The following is a 27420-nucleotide window of genomic DNA, read 5'->3' on the forward strand; positions in this document are numbered from 1 at the left end:
CTGACAACGTAACGGTACTTCCTCCAGCTGCTAGTGATAAGAAAATGGCGCCACCAACACGTGAGTTAATTAAGACCCGTTTTCTGACACATATTGCAGGTGATTTGTTAAAGCCATTTCCTTTTCTGAGTCTCTTTCTTTTTTCTCTTTCATTTTTCCTCTACTTAAATTTACTTACTGTTTTTTTCTTACTTTTCTTTTCTCTTTACTGCGATGTGATGAAGGTTGAACTTGGGTTGAAAGTTAAAGCAGTTTCCTGCTGGTAGTCACTTTTGACTGACTAATAAGCAATTTGCACTAGGAGGTCATGTGACATCGTTTTTATGAAAATGAAAGTTGTATGATTTTGCCTTCCATTAACGATTAGTAGGTCATATCAGGAGCTCCTGGTCATATCTATCAAACTCGCACCATTTTCTTAAAATGAGTTGGTAGCTGGTTAAGCGGACCAAAATGTGATGTTTAAAATTTTGAATTACCTCTTTCTAAACACAAATTTTGCACTTAAACTTCAAGGGAAATGTTGAAAAGATGATGTGGTAACGTTTACAACACATTTGAGCGTAACTATCAAACGTTTAACAAGATATAAGAAAAAAGTAGTTTTGGCCGTCATGTTTGAGGGCAAGAGTATGTCCTCCAACATGGCGGCCAAAACAAATCATACTAGTTTGTTGAAAAATCAAAGTGCCATAAAATATCTCTCTTAAATGCGTTTCCTCTCAAATTTCCGGTGCTCTGTCAATTTTTGGCATCAGCAAGATTCCAACTCATTGTTTAAAGGAAACGTTAGTCACGTGATATCTTAGTGCAAGTGGCCTATTCAGAGATAAATTCTTTGCGATTTATCAGTGATTTCCTGTTCGAGAATTCACTGGTCAGAGCGGGATAACCTGCAAAACACCTCCCTGTTAGTTTCAAAGTCCAAGATGGCGGAAGAGCATTAGTACCAAATAAAGTACCATCGTTCTTCGCCTGCTTTGCAGGTTTGGGGCGGGAAACACAGGAAATCAGCGAGGCGACGCAGAGCATCATGGGAACGTATCCAACCTCGTCCCCAGGGCATTTTCCTCTGAGTATGAGGTTCAGAAGAGTTTCCAACCTACATAAAGCTATAAGCGAACGAAATAAAGTTTAAATAAACTGGCACTTTTCATATGAAGTGTCTTTGTCCCGCTATCACAACAGCCACCTCGGTAGTGGCTTAGCCGTTGTAATTTAATTTGGCCAAACAACTCAGAATCAAATTTTCGCATGTATTGATCGCCATGTTTCTGCTCGACGGCAGTAAGTGCAATTCAGGACGAATTCTCACAATTCGATGATGTAATTTCTGTATTTGGAGTGTTTCCAAACTCTATCCGCCAGAACAAACAATGTTACCCGTCAACTACCTGCAGCCGGCCTACCAGACAAGCAAATAACGGGAAAAAGATAAAAGTCGCTTCTCAATCAAGGTACGAAAACTGTAGTTTCTGTTGTTACAATGTCGCAGTTCGTTTCATGATATGAACTCTCGCGCATACCTCTCAAAAAGTCGCTTAGAACCGTATCCGTTGCCTTTCTATTATCACCTGCATAAAAGGTATAGAAAACCGTTTTCTTTGTTTTGACAATTAACCATGCCGCCTATGAAACTGTAGCTATTTGGTATACATGTATCAAAATGTTTTGGCACTTGGTAATTGTGATGTAGGAAACCATGCTCAACTGAATTGTTTTTCTTGAAAAGGTTCAAGACAAAGAAAAAACAAATTGGTCGATGCTTAATTGTTAAAGATTGTTAACGGCAATGAATATTTCACACGTTCAGTCCATCTTGTCCAGCGCTCAGGCATGAAAACCTGCCTGCATAGAGCTATACCTGAATGTCATTTCAGGTCATTTCATTCATCACAAAGTCGTCAGCGCCTGAAAACCTCGCTGCTCTAGCATAAAATGCGTCTGCTCTAAAGTGGTATGGATTGGTTTCTTACAATGAAGACGTTATAATGTTACAAGCATGAAAAAAGAAAAATGTGCCATTTTTCGATTCAGAAGATCTTTTTTTTCCCAAAATTATTATCATTTTACATGACAGCATGTAAAAAACAATTCAGCTGGGAACAAAAGTGGAAAGAACTTTTTTTCTGCTCTCTGCGAGCAAACCGATTTTTTTATGTAACTGTAATCTTCAGAATTGTCAATCGCAGAATTTCGTCTGTTGACATGATGACAGTCTTGTGATGTATTAATTTAGGGTAGCAAAATTAGAAGCGGTGTTCGTCAGACGTGAAACAGGATTTAATTGCAGGAAGTTGTTTCATCATATTTACAAAAAATCCTTGAATTTTAAGACTCTTAAGTATATTTTAGGACATTTTTTCCACATTTGAAACCTGCAACAGTTTTTGTTGGCTACATAAATAAATAATTATGTTATTCTTGACGAAGAAGATTTTTATTATCAGTTACATATTTTTTTCTGTTTAAATCCTTTGTCCTAATACATGCCTTGTGGCTTAACGTTACGGTGAGTGAACTCCGGATGCGGTTTGCTGCTTGCGTGAGTTCACGCAAAAGAGAAATGCAAAGCGATAATATTCGCGTAATATCCTTGACAACAAATCGCTAACCAATTAATATTCAACAACGCTCAAACCTCATCTAATGAAATTCATCTAATGTTAATAACGAAGGAACGTAAACCCACTTCGGGACGCTTTTGAACCAAACTCATTCTTCAAGCCGTGAATTTGTGACATGTTTTGCCATAATTATGCTAATTAACTGTATGTTTGCTTGATATTTTGGGGCAGTCCTTCGATTTAGAAGAATGGCTGACGAAAACGAGAATTCCACCTCTTCAGGTAAGCTAGTTTGATAGAGATTTTAATTAATAGTTTACTGGCGCAAACTTCATGAGATGATTTTGTCAGTCTTTCGTCGGCCAATTCAAGTAAAACTCGCTGAACAAAGTAGTGTCACAAGATAGCGCCAGAGAAGAGGCAAATGAAAAACAATGTACAAAGTAAGATTTAATTTCAACAGGAAATCATATTTATTCCCCCAGTTTCTCCAGTTTATTAGCGTACCGATGGAGTATTCAGTTGGGCTAGTCTTAATTGCTTTGATTGGTTAAAGTTTGACAAACTCGATTTCTTCGCTATATGCGCGTGACTTAATGGCAAATACGCTATTTTTAAGTTTCAACGAGCTCAATTGAAAACCTGGTTGGAATTTGTTTTGAATTCTTTACGCTACATGCCACGGTTCAGTCGATACAAACAAAATAAATGGCCGCAGGCGCTAATTTTCAGCCCTAGTCCGATCTTTATTGCTTTATTTTGTTTACTCAAATCCGAGGAATGACCATCTTGTGATAAGAATACGACCAGAAGGCTTGAAAATTTCGCTTAAAAATTTCAGTTTTTAATGCTGGCTTAACCAAATATAGTCAAGATTATAATTAGGTCACGTACAATAACACTTCGGGGTACAAAGTGCAGGACAAACCTCCACTTAATTCTTTGCCAAGTATCATAAAATATTTAGCCTGCGTAGCAGGCGTTTGAAAAGGAAGGGACACGGAGTTTTAGGCGCGAGAAAAACGCGAGGGGCTCCCTCCTCGCGCGCCCCAATTCTCTTACTTGCAAAGCTCCCCTTCCCTTCCTTTTCAAACTTCTGCCACGCTGGCTGTAAAATATTGAGTCTGGAGCACGTACAGTACAGATCGTGTTGCACGAAGACTTACTGTCACGCAATATAGTCGCGCAGCGTGATGTACGCGCCCTCAAACGCATGGTTTCTTTAATTTTGAGTTTTGCGTTAGCCTTTGTTGCGTTAATGAGCGTGAAAGCTTTGACGAAGGAAAGTATAAAATACAATAAACCATAGTATTAGAGGTTAAGGTGCTCACTTCATCAATAAACTGGCGTGGGTAAATATTATGGAAGCAAACATATAAAATGAGTTAATCCATAAATTCTTTAGCTTTCCCATACTGAGTACTATATTTTACATCGTCACACTACCATAAACAATAATTTCTTTGGAACTTGCCCGCACTGAACACTAGCGAAAAGCCTTTTAGTTTGGCTTTAGAGCACCAGTTTCATCCATATTTTTTTAAAATTAGTTTGTAACACTTGGCGGTTTGATTTGAAAAGAAATGAAAAGACAAAAAAAAAAGACTTGACCATTCTGTTACTACAAGTAATACTTCTTTTCTCACGAAAACAAAAAACGCAGCTGCGATCAAGCGGGAGTGTAAGGAAGTGCGAGCAGGTGTGTGGGGCAGATGCGACATTCGCGTGCACTCCTGTTTTTATACCTGCTCTGCTTCTAAGGACCGTAACTGCGCGCATTGTAGCCTTGAAACTTATAGACCCACACCCCTACAAAAATAGCCGTTGTTATACGAATGACGCATATTTAACAATTATTCCTCGAACCCGAATGGGCTCTGAGTCAATAGCTCATGGGGCCGAAGGCCGAATGGGCTATTGACTCAGAGGCCATGAGGCGGGGAGGAATAATTATTTTAGTAAAATCCAACTAGTGGGTCAAAAATATCGAGACAAAACAGTTTTAGCTAGCAAAACGCGATTCAGCCGCCATTGTTTTGGTTTTCAAAGCCGGCGCTTTTTGCTACTAGTGAGCCATAACATATAGCCTACTAGTAGTTCAACCAATCAGAACGCAGCATTGATAATAGACCACTAGTTGGATGTTACTAATTCCCGTTATACTGAATATGCCTCGGTGTTGATGCGATAGACGCGCTTACTCTCAGACCGTCTATTAAAAGCTCTATGTTGTTCATTCCACAAGGTCCTTCAACCCATAATCATCCGAACGCGTAACCTCCCTTACGTTATTAATTATACACCAAGACCAGTATAAACGGATCTTTAGTAGTTGATTCGGACAACCTTCTTCAAAGCACCCATGAGATTAGAGAAATTTTTACTAATTATTAAAACAGCATGTGGGTGCTTTAATTAAAAACCGAAAACAGTTCGTCTGTAAGGATCTCATAGGATACTTGTTGTCAACTTTAAAAAACTGTCTAACGGCCAAGAAGCGCGGAACTGATGACGCTGTAACGGTATCAAATATTTGGACGCCTCTAAAGAGATTCCTCTATCTCCCCATACAGACGACGCGTTTTATTCGTTTCAGCCAACTTTTCGCATCAACCCTTAAAGTAATCAAGTTCACTTGCACGAACTTCTGGGAAGGGTTTGTTTTTTATTAGACCACATTTTGACATATCTTTTAGTTCAAGATTGCTGGAAGGCTATGCAACGTGGATCAAAGATGATCAAGTTGGATATTAATAGAAAAGGTTCCTCCAAGAAAACGTTTGTTTTAGATGAGGATATGACAGGAATTAGATACCAACCTTCTAAAAAGAATTCTAGGTGTAAGTAAATTCCATTCTTGCTTCTTATAACTTGTGAAGACATTCAGAGTCAATCCCATTATTTCAGTAGGAACCAAATCCAACCCCCCCCCCCCCACCACCACCACCACCACCACCCACTTCGTATCAGGGAGTACTATGTGAAGTGCCTCTGCGATCCCTGACCCTTTGTTTAAACTGCGCGGGCGAAGTACAAATTAAATGAAAAAAAATTCATGCACGCCAATTAATTCTAAAAAAATATTCATGCTTTGGCCTAAAAAAAATTCATACAAGAAATTTGATAACGAAAAAAAAAATTCCTGCGGCTCGAAAATTCCCCTCCCCCCACCCCCCATAACGTTTCTAATGGTCCGTCCCTTAGGGAGCTTTATAAGCAACCGGGCGTTTTGAGCGACACAGGTCAACCGGAAGTAGACTTTTTGCATCCTAGGGCAATGGGCTCAAACTCTCGGGTAAATCGTATTTATAAGAAAAACGACACTTACTGAAACAAATTTGTTATCGTCAAGGCATGCATACAAAGACTGGGAGAAGGTCTCTCTTCCTGTTTTCTTGCGTCGCTCAGAAACGTCTTTGCATAAGGTCCCAGTTGTTTCACCCTACATTCCTGTGGATCAGAGAGAAATTTCCTTCCTTAATCACCTCTAATTGTCCGTTGATTTTTTTGTATGTTAGTTGCAATTGATAAAATGACAGATGTACTCTCTGGAGAGAGTGTGAGTGACCTTTTTCAAGGATTCTTGAAGAAACACTCTCCCGACAGCTTTATATCCATAAAGTTTGGTCAAAATGGCGGTACAACACTTAATATGGTGGCAGAGTCTAAAGAAGTGGCTGACTTTTGGGTGAGAGGACTGCGGAAACTCATATTGAACAAAGGTTTGTTTATTTCTAACAAACGTTTCTTGAGTATGCTAACAGCATACTAACATACGGCGGGGAGAGAGAAAAATGATCCCTCATTTTTCTCTCTTCCCGCCGCTTGTCGCCTTTTCTCGCGTGGGGTGATTTTCACGCGCGCTCACGTTTCGCTCGCTCTACTATCCCTGAGGAAAATTGGGGGACTACTCGTAGCCTAGTTATTGTACATTGTAAGCCTCTTTTGGCGGCACCACATTTTCGCACCGACAGTATCCTCCAAATGAGGGACCAATATTTTGTTCTTCGGTTTTCGTTCACGCCGCTTAATTTTCTCGTAATGTGGCAAAAAAATAAGAACCTAGAAACCGGGTAACCCGCCTGGGCACGACCTTTAAAAACGTCTGTATTTTGTTCCGCAACATTCGGACCAAGACAAACTTTTGAGGTAAAATGCTCATGCAGGTTTAAAGATTAGAACGAATTTCAAACACATCAACTTTTTTAATTTTGTTAAGTTATTTACTTATTTATTTATTTATTTGTTTATCTTATTTTTATTTTTCCCGCTATCCAGGTAATTTAGAGAAAGAGGACAAAGAACACAGAGAACAATATCTTTTTATGATTCCCTTGTTGTTATAAATATTTCGTTTATTCGTAGGTTTGCTTTGTAACGCCTTAACATCTGCTGAATCATTTTCTGAATCATTTAACACAGCGCTCCTCTTATGTCATCATTAATGTTTCACGATAACTAGAACCACCCGTCTTCCTTTAGAATCAATCAAAGCTAGACAAAAATTTAGGACTCGTAATCGTGCAAAAATGATAGCACCTCTACCGAAATGGGCAACTTATAGCGTAAGATAAAGTGGGGGGGGGGGGTAGGGATGATAGAGAGGGGTTTGGAGAGAGGGTCTGAAAATGTCGTGGGTCACGCGTGATAAACGCGTGATATATATCGAAGAACATTACAAAATATGTGTTGTTGTCTTTGACACTGAATAACGTGGCTTATGGACGCCTTCGAAAAGTTTGACAAGAATAAAGATGGTTCGCTTGGACTGAAAGAAATTCAGAGATTGGTGGAAGCATTGAATGTGAGCATGAGTCCTAGCCAAGTGAAAAAGAAGTTTAAGGTAACCAAGGAGAAACGGTGTTGCAATTACTTTGAATACCCCTGATTTGGTTCATTCCCCTCTTTTGTTGGATTTACTCGACAGAGGGATAATTGCCTGGAAGTCTCGATCAAAATGATTTCTGGAAAAGAAAGCGATATGACTTTGTTTTTGTAACTTGTAAAAAGGGGATGTTTGCAAAATTACAGTTCGGTTTCCAGAGGTTAATATAAGAGCCTATTATTTAGTATAAGACAAAAATACAGCTTGCTTGCTTTAAAGCTCATCAGATCACTTCACATGATTATTCCTTATGCACTTATACCCAGACCTAAGTCATTCGAACACTGCTCGAAAACCACAAGGATGATCCATTTAACCCCTTTTAATTCCTCAAAAGTTCTGGAGCTTATTTCAATTCAGGATGCGATCTGAACAAGGAGGAGCGCTTAATCAACTTATGTTGTTCATTCGGGGCTGTTCGGCTAGTGAAGTCTGACTGACTGACCAATCAATACATCGTTAGCATGGCGATTATTTGGTCTTTGTGCTGAGATGCCTAAGGGATTAATTCTTCCTCACGGGAAACTCATGAAACTTAGCTACGGTCCTGGATTAAAAGTAATTTGGACGATGATGCAATATTCGCAATTATCTTCGACTTCTGAATGCCCTCATAAAACGGGGCCATCTTTTGCAAAGTACTTCGCAGTTCTCCCTCCTTCCAACTTTGAAAATGTTATACTCAGAAAAATTCTGGATACACTCGTCCAACGTTGTAAAAAAAAAAAAAAAAACCTTTGTCCCAAGTCTTTTGCCCGTGATTGTACGCGGACTGCGTTAGTCTATCGTTCTTTCTACATTCATCCTTTATCGCAAGGCTGGACAACAGACCGGCTAGATTGACTAAGGATGTCAATCCAAAGCGCATTCAAATTTTACTTATTAAAAAAAATCTTATTTTATTAGGAAGTAAATACTGATGGTGACGCAGCACTTGACAAGGACGAGTTTGCATCGTTTTTCAAGTCCATTTCCACAAGAGAAGAAATTGTCAACCTTCTGAAGAAATTTTCATCTAATGGCGCACACATGACTGCAGAGGACTTTCATTACTTTCTGGTCAACGAGCAAGGGGTAAGTTAGCAGATTCGGCCTGTAGATTGCTGGTTTTTACGGGTCACAAAGCAAACAGTCATTTCTCCAGACGGTCAGTCGGTCTGTCAGCAAGTCCAAAGGTCAGTTCGTAGAATCTAGTCGTTGGTCCGCGAGGCAGTTGTCGAGCTGTTTGATTCAACAAACGGCGGTTTTACTATGCAACGTTATTCCAATTGTTCTATTTCATTTGATTTGTCTTTTGTTTGGGTTCGCGTATACCTTTTTTACCCATCCGTTAGCCTGCGTAGCTGGAAGGATTGTGATGCCCGGGGTAATTTCTACGCAAAGAACAGAAAGAAGTGGCGAATCCGTGAGGGATGTTCGCGCGCTCCTTTGAGAACCTACTCGCAAAGTTTAAGAATTTGTTTCTTTCAGATGGAAGACGTTAGCAAGGAATACTCTTTGGAAATGATCTTAAACCATGAACCAACAGAGACAGGAAGAAAGAATAGAGAATTAGGAATAGATGGTCAGTGCTTTGGGTTTTTTTGCCAAATCTTTGCTCGCTAGAGTGCTTGTGCGGCCTGGGATTGAAAAGCGAGTGTTTGCATATATTCGTTTCATTTAATAGACAGGCGAGTGGTATCATCCCTTGTTAACACGCATGTCAGAGTGCAAGTGGATTCCTTTTGCCTCAATCCCTTCTCACCAAACCAGAATGATGCCGTCTTTCTTATCATTAGTGGAAAACAAGTACAAGATTTTTACATCTTATGCCATCTCACTTTTATATAAGAAAAGCGCGACAAAAATCCCTTTTCCTCACCTTGGGAAAGGCAAATTGGTCTGAATTATCGGGAGATTTCAAACATCGAGTGTAAAATTGCACCGTTAGCTTGGCAAAGAAAAGTTAAGTTTGGCTAGAATCATCGGGAATTTCGAAAAACCGAGGATTAGAGAAATGGTGATTCCACTATATTTGTCAGTGCAGACTCTTGTAGAGTTAGCTCAAAAACTCTTGTGCGCATGTTTCTTGTTTTTCGTCCGTTTTAGTTTGATAATGGTAAACATATTCCCTATACTTTTACCGATTTTAAAATTGTTTTTTCATCGCAGGCTTGGCAAACTACCTTAAATCACCCGAGGGTGACATTTTTAACCACGACCACGACAAAATTTATCAAGACATGACTCATCCGTTGACACATTACTACGTAGCCTCATCCCATAACACCTATCTTCTGCAAGACCAACTTCGCGGCCCTTCCAGCGTGGACGCCTACATCAATGCACTGAGGAAGGGATGCCGTTGTGTTGAGCTTGACTGCTGGGATGGTGATAATGGTGAGCCCATTGTATACCACGGACACACACTCACATCGAAAATCCTTTTCAAAGATGTCATACAAGGAATCAGTAAACACGCTTTTGAAGTTTCGGAGTAAGTTGTCATTTTGTATGTGTGTATTTTTAGAAACTTTGAGCCTGTGGAAGAACTCTTAGGGCGGCCGAAGTCGGGCGTTTATAATTCTTTTCTTTATTCATCTAAATTATAATAAAATTATTTAACAATCAATGAATGAGGCTGAGTATCTAATGAAGAATTATGGAGATCGAGGAGGGTGTTATCCGTCGAGGCCGTAGGCCAAGGCGGATAACACCCACCGAGATCTCCATAATTCTTCATATGATACGAAAGCCGAATTCAAGAATTGTTTTATCATTCATTCAAAATAATTCCTAATTTAAAAACACAGCTAAAACAAGCTTACCTGCATCGATTTTAAGTTTATCTTCGATAGTTTACGTTTAGGTTTGTCCAGCTCCGCAAATATTCTCCAAATTGCAGATGTCGCACTCCAAGTTGTCTTCTTGCTGTTTTTGCTATGTTTTTAGCCATTATTTCGCCTAGTTCCAGCTGTAGTTATTACTCTTGAAACGAGTAAAGTGTCCGCCATTTTAGTTTTTACAGCGAAAACAACTCAATCTCGTCCCCAGGTCTTCTCGGTTAACGATGCATTAACCTGTAGAAGGCTGCATTTTTGACGTCATTTCCTCGTTAAACACAAAAATTCTTCCAAATTTGGTCATCAGTAACTGGTTATGGTGAATTATGCGTGTACCTTTAGCCAATCAGAATTGGGTAAATATTTTGAATGAATAATAATATTAATTATTATTAAGTCTCAAGCTATGTTCACACTAAAATGTGATAGCCTTTTTTCATTTTCGAAAACCGTATCGGAGAGGTATTTTGCTCACCAATGAATTTCTTCTTCTTCTTCAATTACTTGGCTCCATCTATAAAGATGATTCTTCATTCATTTCGTCCTTACGCATGCTTCTAGCGGAAGACCTGGTAACACCGCTGCGCACTGAACCTTTACCTCTACTTCCCGTACTGCAATAAGCGAGGTCACAATAGTGTGTGCAACCCTGGGGCCGTTTTGTAACGTGGCTGTTCACATTTTATCAGATCGATTTCTACGCCGCCAAAAAAACTGTTCCGGCCTCGGTGTTTGGTTATTTTATCGCCTGTCCGGGTATCCAGTAAAGGACTTCTTCTCGTTTTTGATATGCTACTTTTCGGTGTTTAGGTATAAGATAAAACACTCCTTCTCGAGTTTGATAGGTTACTTACTTACCTGGACAATTGATGCAACAGTCGATCCTTCCCGTGTTTGATATGTTATTTATTTGCCTGGAAAACTTATGAAACACTTCTTCAGTTCTCGTGTCTGATATGTTATTTCTCGGTGCCTGGATATCTGATGAAACACTCCTTCTTGTTCTTGATATATTAAATATCGGTGCCTAGATACCTGATGATACACTCCTTCTCGTATCTGATATGATATTTCTCGGTGCATAGACATGTGATAAAACACTCCCTCTCGGGTTTGATATGTTAGTTATCGGTGTCTGGGTATCAGATGAAATACTCCTTCTCTTGTTTGATAAGTTACTTATTGGTGCCTGCATATCTGATGAAACACTCCATCAAGTGAAGAGCAATTGTAACACTCAGATTTTCACTGTTTTGTAGGTATCCAGTTATTCTTTCCCTGGAGAACCACTGCAGCCTCCCAAATCAAAAGAAAATGGCAGAATATCTCGAAGCAATTTTGGGCGGTATCCTTTGTCGACTTACAATATGTTGTACGCTTAATCATTGCATTCTTATAGATTTTTAAGTAAGTAAATCATTAATAAAAAGAGAATTGAAATAATTTGGATAATCTAAAAGAGGTGTTGGACGAGTGTATAGTAAAGCAGGTGAAGAACGAGTCTATACCAGTAGCACAGCAAGCACCCTCGAAAGATTGAATATATAAAATATTAACTATGAGGTCAATATTCTAGGGAATAATTATAACTTAGCCCCAGGACCCCACGCCGTTTCGTCGGCTGGGTGTTGACTGAATTTTTCTTGTAATCTGATCATTCGTCTCGCTGAGTCAGTCGATTGCTGTTTTCACACCCTCCCTCCCACCCTGGGGGCTTCCCTTGAGTCCTCAGGGTCTCGGTTCCTTCTTTAAAGACGCCCAAGCAGATTCACTGGCTTGTTGTTTGCTGTCGTGCGCGGGGAACACGAGGGATAATTAATCAGATAAATAGAAGTTATATGTCGAATGAATGTGTAAACGAAAAGTTTGATTGATTATAAAGAAGGCAGGATGTTGTTCCTTGATTCAGATATCGCCTAGATATGTTGTACAAAGTGCCTGTAGATGCCCAGTTTGATTCTTTCCCATCTCCAGAATTCTTCAAGAACAGGATTCTTATTAAGGTACTGCATTGCATTTTCTCTTGATTCCAAACCAAACACTCGTACACGTACGTCTTTGTCTTTTGACTCTGGTTTGTGTTGTTAACAATTGACATTTTTCTTTTTAGTTTCGTCAAATGAAGATAGCGCAGGGCCTTTACAGTTGTCTCCGTGGCAACAAGTTGAACTCAGTCACAGCCCACCAGGGTAGTTTTCCTGACAGGCGCTCGGGTGGATGTCACGCATCGCTCCCCGTGCCTACGCGGCTGCTTTAAACCACAATCCACTTTCCATTGTTTAAGACGTTTTTATTGGGACCAATGAGCGCCTTGTTATTGGATACGATGTACCAATAACAGTAAAGTTTTGCGTCTCGATGCCTTTTGCATCAATATGTTCTTTTTGTTTATTTGGCTTTCGCGGGGAAAACCCTGACTCCTCCTTTAACCGGCGAGGGAAAGGAAATCGTAACGTGACGTTGACCGAAGCTGTGGCTGTGCCACAATGGTGGAATTGATCACCCTCGATTGACTCGACCTGATAGTTGTTCTGGGCGTATCTTGCCTTGATTTCTAATGTAGGGTTTTATCACACAGGGCAAGAAATTAAAACCTGAACACGAGACTGATGACGAAGACGTCGGTGATGTAACGGATGAGGACGAGGCTGCTGATATCGATCAGGAGGCTGCAGCCGCTGTACTGCAGGAAAAGAGTGCTGAGGGCGGAGATGGACCCTCCACTACTGCGTCAACTACCACTGATACCCCGCCAGTGAAAAAGAAAGAGAAGAAGCCCAAGAAGGTAATAGTAGAGCAAGTGTAGGGCTTGACATTAAGTATATTTCTTAGTTATAATCTCACCGATTTCCCAACTGGATAGGGAATCGCAAAGCTGGCTCAAAGTTTCGATTATTCCAAGTTACCGTGTCAGCCTCCCTAACTACCAAATGATATGCGTCATGATCATGAATATGATCAGAATTCAAGCATTGACTTCTTTCCTCAGTAACTTGCTTTTTGCACGCAAGGGTAATATTCACCTCAGGGATTAACTCATAGACCAATCACGCGTAAGCATAGAGCTAATCAATTTCCTCGCGTTCTAAGTCTTTATTACGCAAGCATTATTCTTTAATTTGCTCTGATGAAAGGCTACTTCTCGAAACTTCAGCTTTTAAATCATTTCATGGTGGAAGATTGACTTTCTCAATTCATTTAATGAATATAGGCGAAAAGGTTGCACAGGAATGTTAACATAAACTGAGTTATTGAACGGAACATAAATTATTTTACTTTGCCCGTAACTGAGTTTGTAAATTATGACACTGACACTTGACTCTTTTTCAAGACTGACCCTTAAAACCAAGTACTTCAGACTAACACTTGTTTGCATATATAATTATTATTGTTCATTCAAAATATTTCTCCGTTTGTGATTGGCTAAAATCACACGCATAATCCATCATAACCAGCTACTGTCGACCAAATTTGGAAGACTTTTGCCACATGTGAAAAATGACGTCAATTGTGCAGCATAATTGCCAGAAAACTGAACAGTTACCCGAGAAGACCTGGGGACGAGGTTGAGTTGTTTTGGTAGTAAGTACAAAAGGCGGAACATTTCACTCATTTCACGAGGAAGAAATAGACGAACTATTGGCTAAAAACATATCAAGTACAGCAAGAAGACGACTCGACGGGCAACATCTGCTATTTGGAGAATATTTGCAGGACTAAACGACCCTTTATCTCCTAAACTTGCCAATAAACAGGCAATTGAAGATTAGCTTAACATCGATACAGGCTAGAACTAGGAATTGTTTTGAATGAATAATAAAACGATTATTGAATTCGGCTCTCGTAACATCTAAAGAATTATGGAGATCTCGAAGGGTGTTATCCGCCTCGCCCACCTTGATCTTCATAATTCTTCAGATGATACTCAGCCTTATCCAATAATTGTTAAATATCTTTATATTAAAACTCTAAACCTTGTTAATGGGCATGACTCCTTTTTACTTCTAAACTTTAATATAAGCTGCTTTAAACTTTCCGATAACAATGGATCTAGCTAAGGGGCTTTTGGGGTCTACCTCACTCCCCCAGCCCATCCTTTAAGCACCCCTCGTATCTTAAGGTATGAATGAGCGAGTCCCAAACATACCTGAAGATCTGAATCCGCCATTGCATAAACTCGACGAGCTTCTTTTTGCTATTGAGTGTTTTACTTTTTGCCATTTTAGTCCATTTTATTGTTGCATGTATTTATTAGGAAACTCTGCGCCGATCTTTTCGTGCCGTTGGTAAAGTGGTGCGTACCGCCGGTAGATTAAGAGATGAAACAGATGTAAGTCAACATAAATTTTTTAAACATTTGTAAATTTATTTAAAAAAGAATACTAAATTTTAAAATCATTTGTTCCACATCTAAACTTATAAAATGTAAATGTTTGCGTTCAACTAGGATTAACGCCTAAAGACACTTAAACTGCATTAAACTGCATGTTAAGATACACGAGAGTTTATTGTTAGCCGATTGAGTGCTAATACATGGGTTAACATAATACATAAACTAAGGAAATTCTAAAAGCGGAACTTCCGCTCAAGACTAACCTTCTTTTTGAAACAATAATATTTAAATCAATAGGAGAAAAATAGAATTGTCCTTAACATTAATCTTTTTTGTACTTTAAGATTTTGTGCAAGCGAAAACAGACTGTCTACTTCAAATTATAAACACAATAATATGCTTAAATTATAATATCATGACCACCAAAGTTAATCAATTCGAAGTTGAAATTGCGTTGGAAAAAAATGTGGAATTTGAGAGAAAAACAAACTGGTGGGGAGATGTAAAATTACAAATTTTCTCAATTAATAGACCGTGAGCTGCTTTGTACAATTCAGGAGACAGTCGCCACCACCCAAATGATCAAAACGAGTGACCGATAAATAGGCTTATTTTAAAAGCAAACGTTTCTTAGGTCTGAGAAAAATCAAATCAAATGAAATAAACACTGTGGTAAAAAAAAACGTCAGAAGAAGGTTGTTTTAAAAATCTCGTGACACCAAATCAAAAATAAATGACAGAATGGGCAGATAAAGGGAAGTTGCGCGCCTTATGTTTAAACTCAAGGCCACGCTAGCCAAGTCCTAAGCCAACATTAACACTTACTTCTCACTTAGGGCAAAATGTTGGCTTAGGGGAGGGGTAGGTGGGCAGTTTCCCAGAAACGTTTAATGATCCGTTATAAGTTAGTAAAAAGCAATTAATATACTTCCAAACTTTTAAGAGATTTTATTTTAAAAGTTTGGAAGTATATTAATTGCTTTTTACTTTCTAATATTTGGTCACACTTGGAGCAGGGTTAGACAGGTAATACAATGTAAAGAAAATACATTATCAAATCAAAGACTCTAGTAATGAACAGTAAAAATTGATAATATTAACTTTTCAAGGGTGACACTTACAATTACTAATGACCTAGTGGCTAACATCGTGGCCCACACGTGAATAGAAGAAACACAAATAGTCCAAATTGAGTATAACAATTGCAAGAATCGCAGCTGGCGGCAGGCAAACCAGTCGGTTGTTTTCAGCTTTACTTGCTGAATAAGGAAGGCTGTTCCACAAGACTGAGGCTGCTACCATTAACGATCGATCCCCCATAATCTTTTTCGTTTTAAATCGCGGATGTTCACGCAATATACCATTATTGTTTCGACGCAATTGGTAATGTGGAGCAGGCAAGATTGAAACTAAATTCTTATTCTAAATTATCATACTCTCTAATAATTAACAATTATTCTTTGAAATCGAGGTGAATAGTGGCAAAATATTTACCTAGCCACGAAGTGGCGAGGTAAACATTCCTAAAGCCACTATTCACCGAGATTAAAAAGAATAATTGTTTTAGTATATACACACGAAGTGATCTCAACAAAATCAGAGAGGAAACCATTCAAGAGTACGATTTGATTGACAGATCGGGTCAGCTAGACACGCGACAGTTTAAAAATAGGTCTTTGTAGAATTTTCAAACATGACAATTCACAAGCTTATCACTTCGCAGACAACAGCGTAATGACTTAAATGGAACCGCTAAAAGTTTGAATTGTTTCCTTACCTGGGAAGAAAAGAAGAGCTTTGTTGTTTTCTGTTGACTTGTCAAGTTTATAGCCGAAAAGGTTTGTTGTGTCGTTCTTCGCATGAAGTGCTGACAAAAATGGCGATTCGGTTCCTCGAGGTAAGACGTAGTCTTCATGTAGCATTCTTTCTCGTGTTTACTTGAAACGTAGAATTTCTGCAAACAGTTGCTTTCAAATTTGTTTGTCATAAGTAAACTTCGTTTTTGGGCCAAATTTTTCTTGTTAGGAAACGCTGAGTTCACGAAACGGCCTCTTCTAGGCGAATAAACGGGAGTTGCAAACAATCCATCGACCACAAAACTCAACTACAGTAAATGGAAAAACGCCGTTTTGAATCCTTCGAAGTCTTTTCTTGCCTGAAAAAAAGTCAACCCTAGGATTTTGTCGACGTTTAAAAGATCTTTCTCAAGGAAAATTGGAAAAAAACCGAGTTCACACATTATCCACTCGCTAGGAGGTGAATATTGTTGAATAGTCCGAGATAGCGAACCAATCAGATTGCTTAAATCACCAAGATCACTGAGTGTGTATATACTAATCCACTTTAGTTTATACTAAACAGTGGAAAACTACAGTGGATAGCGTTTTTCGCGCGCTCTGATTGGCTACTCAATCAGTGAATATCCTGCACTATTCACTGATTCACCTCCAGTTCCTCCGAGCGAGCGACGCCAAACTCGCGTAAGTTGCGAGCAAAATGCTTTCCCGGTTTGCTGCCGTAAACAAACAAAGAAATTTCACAACTAATCAAGCAAGCTGTTTCCGAAATACACGAAGAAGGTGACGTAGTTCGGATTGGAAGTTTTAACAGGTAAAGCTTTGTCTTTATGACACGAATTTATCGATAAAACCGGTGAAAAAGTTTTTTGTTTACAAATGCAAATTAAGTTTAAGTCTTGGTTACTTTATTTAGTTGAGTTGTTCATAGATAAGCTTAAAACTAAATTTAATAATCTTTTTTTATATAATGATTTTAAATACAAAAAGAATTCACAACTCCTTTTGAAGAAATTTCCCCGCAAGAGCTAAACAAATGCCTTCAAAAGTTTTAATTGTCGGCAAGAAAAAGCGACGGCCGCGGCCGCCCGGTCATTACGGGCCAAAATTGTTATCGTTGGCAACAGTATTTGAGTTAAAAATCATCATTTTTGTGCTCAATAATCTCACTGTTTTAGTATATACTAAAACACTTATTCACCTCAGTGTCGGTGGCTAGTCGTGGACATTTACCTCACTGCTTCGCAGTTCGGTAAATAACCACGACTAGCCACCTCCACTTCGGTGCATAATTGTTATTTATTTTCGTGGTTTATTTGTCGTAGCGCATTTGTCATATGGGACGACTGTGACTTTTATTTTCGGTGCTCTTCTGTATCATGCTTTGTAAGTAGTATTATATGGATCGAATTATCCTTTTTTGAGGTAAACAAACGTGGATCTTGTCCATGGGATTCCATGTATTATGAGAAATGATCTTGCACTTTTAGCTGGGCGAAATGGTCATTAGTGCCACATGTGTTTGCCGACAGGAATCCGAACTCCTCATTGTTCCTTATTTCTAACTGTCTTTCTTATCCTAATAGGAGGAAAAGAATGGGAAGAAAACGAACAAGCTTAAATTGGCAAAAGAGCTTTCCCGCTGTGTAAACTACGTTTCCAGTGTTGGTTTCAAAGGATTTGAACACGCAAAGCAAAACTGTAAGTGGACAGAGAACAAAGCTTATATGATTGACACGTTCGGAGACAAATTAGGCATGTGCAGTAGTAGGGAACAAATCGAGCGCGGGCAATCTCGTTCCCAGAGGCCGCGATCCTTTTGTACAGCGACGGGGATCACTATACAAAAGTAACGGAGGCTCTGGGGGCGAGATTGGAGCGCGGTTCGCGACCTGCTATTTTATTACAAAACTTAGAAGAGATTGAATCAAATGGCTGTTCACACGTTCACATATGTTAGTTGATCCAAATCAAAAAAAATAATAAATGATAATTGAAAGTACGTCAAACCTAGCCTCCCCCGCCGACATTCTTAGCCGTGCCTGGGGAAGGAACGCGTGACGCACGCCTAAGAATGTCTACGGGGGAGGCTACGTCAAACCAGTCTCTACGCGAAACAAAGCAGCTCTAGTAAGCTGTACAAAAACAAACAGAACAGAGTTAGTGTGAACCGAGAGCTTCTTAGGTACATAAGATGCAGAAGTGCGTGTTAAACGTGTATTGGTAGGTTTTGTACTTAATAAGCCCTTCAAAAAGGATGCGTTATAGTGACCGAAACCAAAATCCTGCGTTAAATGTGTTTGGGTGGGTTTTGTACTTTATACTCAGTAGCTGAAACTGAAAGATATTCTAGTTAAATAAAGAAACCCTTCGAAGATGATGCATTACAGCAAGAAAAGGAAACCAAAATCACAGACCTCTGGCAGAGTATTAACTTGCTTACGGGTACTCTGGGTATTGTTACAAAACTTCTTGGAGTGTTTAACTGATGGAGATGAAAAACAGTTAATAGGAAATATAGACAGGAATTAACTGCAGACACCGTCAAAAACACTGTTGTATAGAACACCAAATAACTGAAAGGACGCATAGCTTGAGATTGACACTTATCACTTTTTAACGCTTTAAGGTGGCTCGACTGGATTTTTTGGGGTTGATACCTCCCCAGTTTGAGCATTAACTACGTCGGCATGAGTAAAGATATGGAAGAAAGGTTACCACAGCTGTATTATATAAAGAGGAAAATTTCTTATGATCTGGGTTTTATTGCAATCGGAGTCGCCATGGCAACGTAATGACGCCATTACGTTTTTCATTTATCTTTGCGTTTCTCTGTACCAGGAGTTTTTTGAAGAAACCGCGTAAGGGAGTATGTACCTGCCATAATTGCCTCCATTATGGCAAAGTTTGAAGAAATTCTATGAGAGCGTTTTCAAAATATTTTGAAATGCAGTTTTAAGAATCATAAAAACAGTGAAATAGCATGCTAGCCACACAATTCGCAGATATTCTAAGAAAATGATAAGCTTTGGGAATGCCGCTTCATCTCATAGTGGTTTGATTCCATTAAAAACTGCATACAAAAAAAGAGGGGAATTGCTCTGAGCGATCGCGAGTAACAAGAATTTTATTAACTTGCATTTAGCTGCTTTTGATACAGTTTTTGGACGTAATTTGGTCCATGCCTAAAAATTTCGCATTTTTCCAAAAACCGCTCGATAATTTTTTTTATAAATTCGACAATCTCGAGATCAATCGTCAAGAAATATTCCCTGCAAGTTTCAAGAACATTGAAAACAGGGAAGGCTTTAAAATAGGGCCTCAAATATAGCCAATTTTTCCTCCAGATTTTGTGTTTACAAGTGAGCGTCCTCATTATTCACTGCATTGTTTTCAAGTTTCATATACACGTGCACATTTAGCAAAAAGATAGAATTTGCATCAAAAAGGACCCTCGGTTAAATCTCCGGGATATGCTAATTACCGGGTAAAGAGTTTAGTGATACATTATAACATCAGAGCAACTCTTTGTGAGACTTTCTGTGATGTTATAACCCGAGTAAGATAATTAAGTATTGCATTCTACACGATGAGCCGTGACGTTCACCGTTTCGGCTCTCACTGCTATCTGTGACGACAAGCCAATTATTTGCATATTCGGGATATTTCTTCGGAAAGGAATCGAGAGTTCTTTTTGATGCAAATTTATATCTTTTGCTAGTTGTGCACGTGCATATGAAACTTGAAAACTGAATGCCAGTAAATAATGAGGACGCTCACTTGAAAAATTGGCTATATTTGAGGCCCTATTTTAAAGCCTTCCCTGTTTTCAATGTTCTTGAAACTTGCAGGGAATATTTCTTGACGATTGATCTCGGGATTGTCGAATTTATAAAAAAATTTATCGAGCGGTTTTTGGAAAAATGCGAAATTTTTAGGCATGGACCAAATTACGTCCAAAAACTGTATCAAAAGCAGCTAAATGCAAGTTAATAAAATTCTTGTTACTCGCGATCGCTCAGAGCAATTCCCCTCTTTTTTTGTATGCAGTTTTTAATGGAATCAAACCACTATGAGATGAAGCCGCGTTCCCAAAGCTTATCATTTTCTTAAAATACCAGCGAATTGTGTGGCTAGCATGCTATTTCACTGTTTTTATGATTCTTAAACTGCATTTCAAAATATTTCGAAAACGCTCTCATAGAAATTGTTCAAACTTTGCCATAATGGAGGCAATTATGGCAGGTATATACTCCCTTACGCGATTTCTTCAAAAAACTCCTGGTACAGAGAAACACAAAGATAAATGAAAAACGTAATGGCGTCATTACGTTGTCATGGCGACTCCGATTGCAATAAAACCCAGATCATAAGAAATTTTCATCTTTATATAATACAGCTGTGGTAACCTTTCTTCCATATCTTTACTCATGCCGACGTAGTTAATGCTCAAACTGGGGAGGTATCAACCCCAAAAAATCCAGTCGAGCCACCTTAAGTCCCAATAGTGACCAAGATCAATTTTCTCCTAACAATATCCATACACTGTCAAGAGATAAGTTATGAGAATTAATAAAATGATCACCTGAGAGAAAATGCCCTGATCTATCATCAAATTCTCTCAACTAATTCCTTAAGGAACTGCATGGAGACCAGTTTGGAGAATTTGTATGTGGATACCGGGGCTTAAAGAGTTAAAAGTAATACAACTAGAAGTGGGAAGCAACCTAATTTTTATGCGTGGACTATTTCACTTTGAAAACAGACAAATTTCATCAGATGTCTTCTTTCGTGGAGTCAAAGATGGCTAGCCTGATGACAAATTCAGGAAGTGATTTTGTGGAATATAATAAGAGGCAGCTAAGCCGAATTTACCCAGCTGGTGGGAGAGTGGACTCCAGCAATTATAACCCTCAACAAGCTTGGAATGCGGGCTGTCAGATAGGTATGCGATGAACAGACGAAACTTATTCTTTTTGTATTTTTGTAGTCTGTAACCTCTGTATACACGTTTCCGCGTCTATTGTTATTCTCTACCAGTCTTATTTTTTCTTTACTTTTGTATTTTTTAAAATATTTCAACCGTTTATTCCACTTTTCGTTAGCTTTTCTAGCCCCTGGTGAAGGTTATATTGAATTTTTCCCAACAGAAATATTGGGCAAATAGATTCATAGCTGTCTGACATCATTATAAAACACATTTGATGCCGGAAAACATGATTTTTTAGGTTAACTCCATGTATTCCGGCTTTTTCTGGAATACGGTCAAAGGTCATTTGAACGGGCCTTTAACTACATTGTTCATTTTTTTTTGTTGTCATTTTTCTGTTCTCCGTAGTTGCTCTTAATTACCAAACGGATTCGGAACCCATGCATCTGAACCAAGGCAAATTCAGAGTTAATGGACGCGCAGGATATATCTTGAAACCAAAACACCTCAGAGACCGTAAGTACTTTAAAAACATTAGTTTAGTGCAAATCAGTAAAATGCGCTGGAATTAAACATCATTCATCAGTGGGTGATTTGTATACTTTTGATTGACTCTGTAGCTTCATTCAACTTTAACCCTCATACAAAGACTGAGATTCCAGGAATAGAGAAGATAAAGATACATATAAAGGTAAATTCGTTATGACTCTCAACTGTTGGGCACTTACACAGCCTATTTTTTCGTAGTGAAGGAGCGCTCTTTATGCATGGCTTTAGTATTGTATATGTGTAAAATTTTGAAAAAAAAAAAAGTGTCCTTTTTATGTGTTATTTTGTGTTTTTGCTTTTCGCCTCGATTATCTATAAACCTACTCGCGAGATAGCCTCCGAACTGCAGACGTATTTCCGGTCGTCGACCGCTTTTCTCCCTCCGAAAATATCTTGTTTTACTTTCCGGAGGGAGAGATCGACGACCGGAGATAAGGTCTGTAGTTCGCAGGCTACTCGCGCGAAGAAAACATCACTTTGTTCTAAAACATTTAATCACTTCTAGAAATGAAATTACTGGTTTTGTTTTTGTTGTATACATACCACGTACTGAGAAGCAAGTTGTAAAGCCGCAAACCACAAGAAATGAGTGCGTACATAGGCTAAGACATAGCAGTTTGCTTCTTCTTTTAATTGCCTCCATCGTCTACGTGTTTCAAGGCGCCTCTAATGAAAATGATGGGTTTGCACCAGTCTATACTTCACCAGGTTTTCTGCACGATTCAGATATCTCGTATGTGTTTGAAAGGACAAATATGCGGCCTGTACCTTGAGGTAATGGGTAAAGACAATTATCGTGGTTTTAAAGTGTATGTGTTGAAAACCCCAAATAAATAACGTAGTTTTACGAAATTAATGTCATTTACCTGAAATCGTTGAATTTGATTGTTAGGATATCATTATTTTAGTATGACGTCATTTCCGTATATGGAAAAAATTTTATTTTTTTCGTGAATAATGTGGCAGTTCCTCACTTTTGTGTGCGATCGTGTAGACATGCCGCGTGTTTCTCTATATTTCTTCTTGAATATATTCACAGGTCATTTCTGGTCAACAACTTCCAAAGCCTGCGGGAACTAAAGGAGAGGCGAAGGTCAAAGGAGAAGTATGTAAAGAAGATATATAGAAGAATAAATAGTCTGTCTTTCTATGCCGCTATTCCATAGTGGTAGGGACTTTTACCATGTAGAAGGCATGTCAGCGTAATTTGAGCGGCAAGGAGAGACTTATCCCGTTCCCACTGATTTCAAACCTGTAACCGTAAGAGATTTGGATACTTTCTTCTTATTTCCTCTGCATACCATTTCGAACCATTGCTACCTATTTCGTCCTTCTCCATTCCTCACGCTAGCTTTTTTCTTCCGAATTTTCTTCTTTCTTTACTGCAAATTATCACTAACGGTTAATGTTTCTTTTTTTGACCCTGTTTATTCACGTAGGCTTTTCGCTTTTTTCTCTCGGGTTCGTTCGTCCTACCTACTCCACCACCCACGCCCTTTTCCTTGCGTGATTGACGTTTTTTCTTGTTTTGCCTTTCAGGTTATTGATCCGTATGTTAAGGTGGAATTTTATGGTATACCAGCAGATACTGGGAGCTTTAAAACAAAAGTCGTCAAAGATAATGGTGAGCAGATTCAATTGATAGCTCATCGATACACCGTTCATAGAACTTGTACTCTTTGCTCTTACTCTCTAGGTGTACCTATTTCGCAAATGTAAGGTGTTCATTGTCTATTGTAATATACTATCACATTCTACGCTAGGATGTCTTAAGTTGATTTCCACTTGTTGCTGTTTTGTTTTTATGTAGGTTTTAACCCAATGTGGAAGGAAACATTTGAAAAAGAGCTTCTTATGCCAGAGCTCGCTATGATTAGGTTTGTTGTTTTTGACGAAGACGTTGGTTCTCGTGACGACTTCATTGGACAATTCTCGTTACCCTTTACCAGCGTTAGACCGGGTATGTTACTCTACCTATGATCCTTATTGTATTGCTTAAAATACTGAAGGTCTAATGGTATCAAGTCTTATGATATTAGGGAGCTTAAGCAACAACGACGGCGGCGGCTGCGAAAACGTCACTTAAAACTGAAGTGAATTCGCGCTACTTTAAACTTTATCGGGCTTATTCCACCTCATTCAATTCGTCAAATGTTGGCGAATTTTTCTGGAGTTGAATTCTAAAGGACTGTATCGAAGTTTAGGAAAAACAAAGTCGTTGTCTTGTGTTCACGTCCTCCAGAAAACGTGGAATTAGGCAGTTTCACGTAGTGGTGGTGCAACGACGGCAAGCTGGAAAGTACAAAAAAGTGTGAGTTGTTTTTTTGCTAACATAAACCTGTTGCTTTTTTTTTGCCGTTCTCGTTGCCGTCGCCGTCGTCGTTACTTAATTAAGTTCCCTATTGTCAGGATAATACGGTGGATTCAAAACCCCCTCTCCCCCTCTCCCCCTCCTTATTCGCGCCATGATTAAACATTGCTCCAACTTGTTAGTTGAATTAGTATAATTGCACTTGCCGGACCACCAGCGCCAAAACACCCTCTAGTAAAATCATTATAGCTGTAGTTAAGTAATTTTCTCAGTTCAAGTGATAATGATATCCAATTACCCAGACGTCTTTAGGGCGTCGTCACGCGTTTCTCCCCCACGAACGCCCTTTAGCCTTGATTGCATTGTTAGGAGGTGACGTTAAGCCGTTGGCGTTGTCCTCTTCATTCTTCCTTCGCGGTTTAAGCAGACGGGATTTAAAAGAAACCACATTGCTCTTTAAGAAGAGCAGGGTACATGGATCCCGTTTGCTTGGCCGACCTCTGTAATCACTTTAATTCCCATGTAAAGTGGGCATAAAACAGTGAGACCATAAATGAACTTAAAGTGGCAGCCACAAATGCCCTCTTTGCTGAGAGAGATAAATTAAAAAAAATAATGTTAAGTGTGTTGTCTGCTCCTTCTACTTTCCTTTCATTTTTTTTTCTTATCAATTTGGTATCGCAAGATACGTTTTGTTAATATTGGTTTGCTCTTTTCGTTTCCTAGGGTACAGGCACATTCATTTGTTAGGCAACAAAGGAGAGTCGCTAGGCTATGCATCTCTATTCGTTCATATCATTATTGGGGGTGGCTCTAAGCCCGACAAGTCCTCCGACAGATCCTCGCTTTCGGTAAGATTGCAGTTTGTTGCTGATATTGCTGTTTATCAGGATGTAGTTATTTTACTGCGATAAACCGATGTTTGTGAGGTAAGTCCGCGCCCGCCCAGCCCTTCGCCTTTCTCCCCCTTTCTCTCTCCTATACGAAAACCGCGCGCGAATGAGTGGCTCGAAATCGATCCTTAGTATAAATGGAAGACCTAAGGACTAAAACCGAGTATAGCATGTTAAAAAAGAAAGAAAGAATCTAGCTGCACACGAATGACAACGCGACCCGCCTTTTTAAGGTGCCATTGCTCACTGTATATCTCACCTTGAGACATCAACCAGTTTGAATAACAGCCACCGATTCTTCGTTAAGACTCGTCGTCATCTATTGTTTTATTCGGTGTAATGGCAAACTGGACGCTGTAAGTACATGTCGCGAAAGAGAAAAGGATCCTGGGCGGTGTAAGCACTTAGTCTCCAACTTTTGCAACTGGACAGAAGTGCTCTTCTTGGACTGCACCCAGATATTCAAATTTAAAAAGCAGTGACACCTCTTTAATTCGGACACCTGAGGGACAAAGCTAAGTGTCCCCATTGCAGAGGTGTCTGTATTTTAGAGGTAAGGAATGTTTGAAGTTCGACAACTTTGGGAAAAATAATTGTTTGTAGTTTAGATATGTTCGTGAGTAGAGGTCCGACGATATGAGTAAGGAATCAAAGCCTTCCCACCAACCCCCCCCCCCCCCTCCCCCATCTTCTACGCGGGCTGCGCAGTGGATACAACTTTAATTTAAAAAGTCCCTTAAATCCCCATACTGACGAGTAATTATCTTTCCATGTTGTTGTTTTTAGGAAGCGGCCTCTCCAAGGATCTCATCCCATTATAACTGATGATTGCAACACTTATTCCAGTCACAAGCGGATGTTTAGCACTGGAGTTTTTAAGCGTCCTGCTGTTTGGTTGCCCGCTGATAGTTCATTTCGAAGATGGTAGCCATTTGAACCGACCAAAGACAACGCAAGCACAAGCGCAATGATAGAAAACCCGCCCAACAATTACTGAAAGGATATGCACCAAAAAAAACATTTTTGTGGAATCCAATGCAATCCTTGCTAGAAAGACTGAAATGAAATAAAATAACAAAAGTAAAAACTACATAATATTTAATATGAATTAAATCCGCAGCGACAATGCCATAAAGTAGTTTGGTGCGTTGAAAGGAAAATAATTATCATTTTATAATTGTTCCACGGATATTTTGTGGGTTAAAATTGGTTTAGCTAATATTGGGTCGTTAATACTACAGTTGAAAGCCGAAACGACGAAGTTACTGAAGGGGAGGTACATGCTATACAAGTAAATAATAATAATAATAATAATAAAATTACTAAATTGTCATCTGCAAATTTACCTGCGTAATAAATAGTGATCAGTAAGGCATGCAGGTTGTCACTTAAGGATATTTTACTGAAAGATTTTTGTTCCGAATCTGGGGCTTCTTTGTTTATTTTAATTTAGCTGGTTGTATAACCACACAAAAAAGTCCGAGGATCGAATTTTGGATGTATTTGGTTGCACTTCTTTGTCGTATAATAATAAGAATATGTGAAGGAGTGGTAATCTGATGAAATTGCAAAATGATTCATATGATGCACATAATCTGTATTTCCATGCTAGATTTGCCATTTTTCATTTTATTTATTTTTATTTTATTAGCTTTGCCCTGAAGAATACAAAAAAAAAACACTCTAGATATCCAAACACTAGTAATAAGAACGTAACAATACACTAATATAATAACTTAAATATTAGGGCAGGGACAGCGCAACAGCTAAAGCTAATTAGTGCGGACCCAACATTTACAGCTAATTTAAACCAAAAGCTTAAAATTGTTTTAGACGTAGCTATAGGATATTGCAAGATTTTCATATCTGATGTTATAATCCATTTGAGATGTGGAAGATGTGAATGGATAAAAAACTTAAGAGCAAAGAACGGACATTGGTCAGGATGACACTGTATACTACAGGTTTCATCAGTAGCAATCCAGCTAAGCATGCAGGGAATTTTTGACTGAAAATTGGTATGACTACTTTCGCTATTGTAGCCGCTCAACGTACAGAGTCTAATGGTCTACTAAGTACAGTCAATGCCACATAGCAATATCCTGCCACCGGAGTACTTCCGTTTTCGTCACAGTTTTTGGAAGAGAATCATGTCTCAACGGCAGAGTTTTTTTTTTTTTTTTAACAACTTGAAATTATGGTCTTGTACACTAAATGGCAGCACTAGAATATTTGGAGTAAAGATTCTTTCAATTTTTTTCTGTTGCTATATTTCTGGAAGGAAATTGTTTCAAGGCAACATTTTTTGATCGATCATTAATTTTGTATGTAACA

At 38.9% G+C, this 27420-nt stretch overlaps 1 protein-coding gene across 1 annotated transcript in view; it reads left to right on the plus strand.

Moving 5' to 3' along the window:
• The window catches only part of LOC140953555 (1-phosphatidylinositol 4,5-bisphosphate phosphodiesterase delta-4-like), a 27505-nt gene continuing 85 nt past the window's right edge, over positions 1-27420 (plus strand). Inside the window, exons 1-21 of the mRNA XM_073402963.1 lie at positions 1-60; positions 2799-2849; positions 5264-5407; positions 6086-6289; positions 6846-6882; positions 7281-7410; positions 8359-8526; positions 8923-9016; positions 9604-9928; positions 11534-11619; positions 12195-12277; positions 12853-13059; positions 17990-18104; positions 21169-21348; positions 21742-21849; positions 21954-22024; positions 22922-22987; positions 23422-23506; positions 23693-23842; positions 24920-25044; positions 25873-27420. The exon at positions 25873-27420 is cut by the window's right edge and continues 85 nt beyond it. Of these exons, the coding sequence (XP_073259064.1) occupies positions 45-60; positions 2799-2849; positions 5264-5407; positions 6086-6289; positions 6846-6882; positions 7281-7410; positions 8359-8526; positions 8923-9016; positions 9604-9928; positions 11534-11619; positions 12195-12277; positions 12853-13059; positions 17990-18104; positions 21169-21348; positions 21742-21849; positions 21954-22024; positions 22922-22987; positions 23422-23506; positions 23693-23842; positions 24920-25044; positions 25873-25911 (2484 nt within the window). The 5' untranslated portion in view covers positions 1-44 and the 3' untranslated portion in view covers positions 25912-27420. The remainder of the gene's footprint in view (positions 61-2798; positions 2850-5263; positions 5408-6085; positions 6290-6845; positions 6883-7280; positions 7411-8358; positions 8527-8922; positions 9017-9603; positions 9929-11533; positions 11620-12194; positions 12278-12852; positions 13060-17989; positions 18105-21168; positions 21349-21741; positions 21850-21953; positions 22025-22921; positions 22988-23421; positions 23507-23692; positions 23843-24919; positions 25045-25872) is intronic.

This window comes from Porites lutea, chromosome 12 (genome assembly GCF_958299795.1).
Source record: "Porites lutea chromosome 12, jaPorLute2.1, whole genome shotgun sequence".
Taxonomy (NCBI): Eukaryota; Metazoa; Cnidaria; class Anthozoa; order Scleractinia; family Poritidae; genus Porites; species Porites lutea.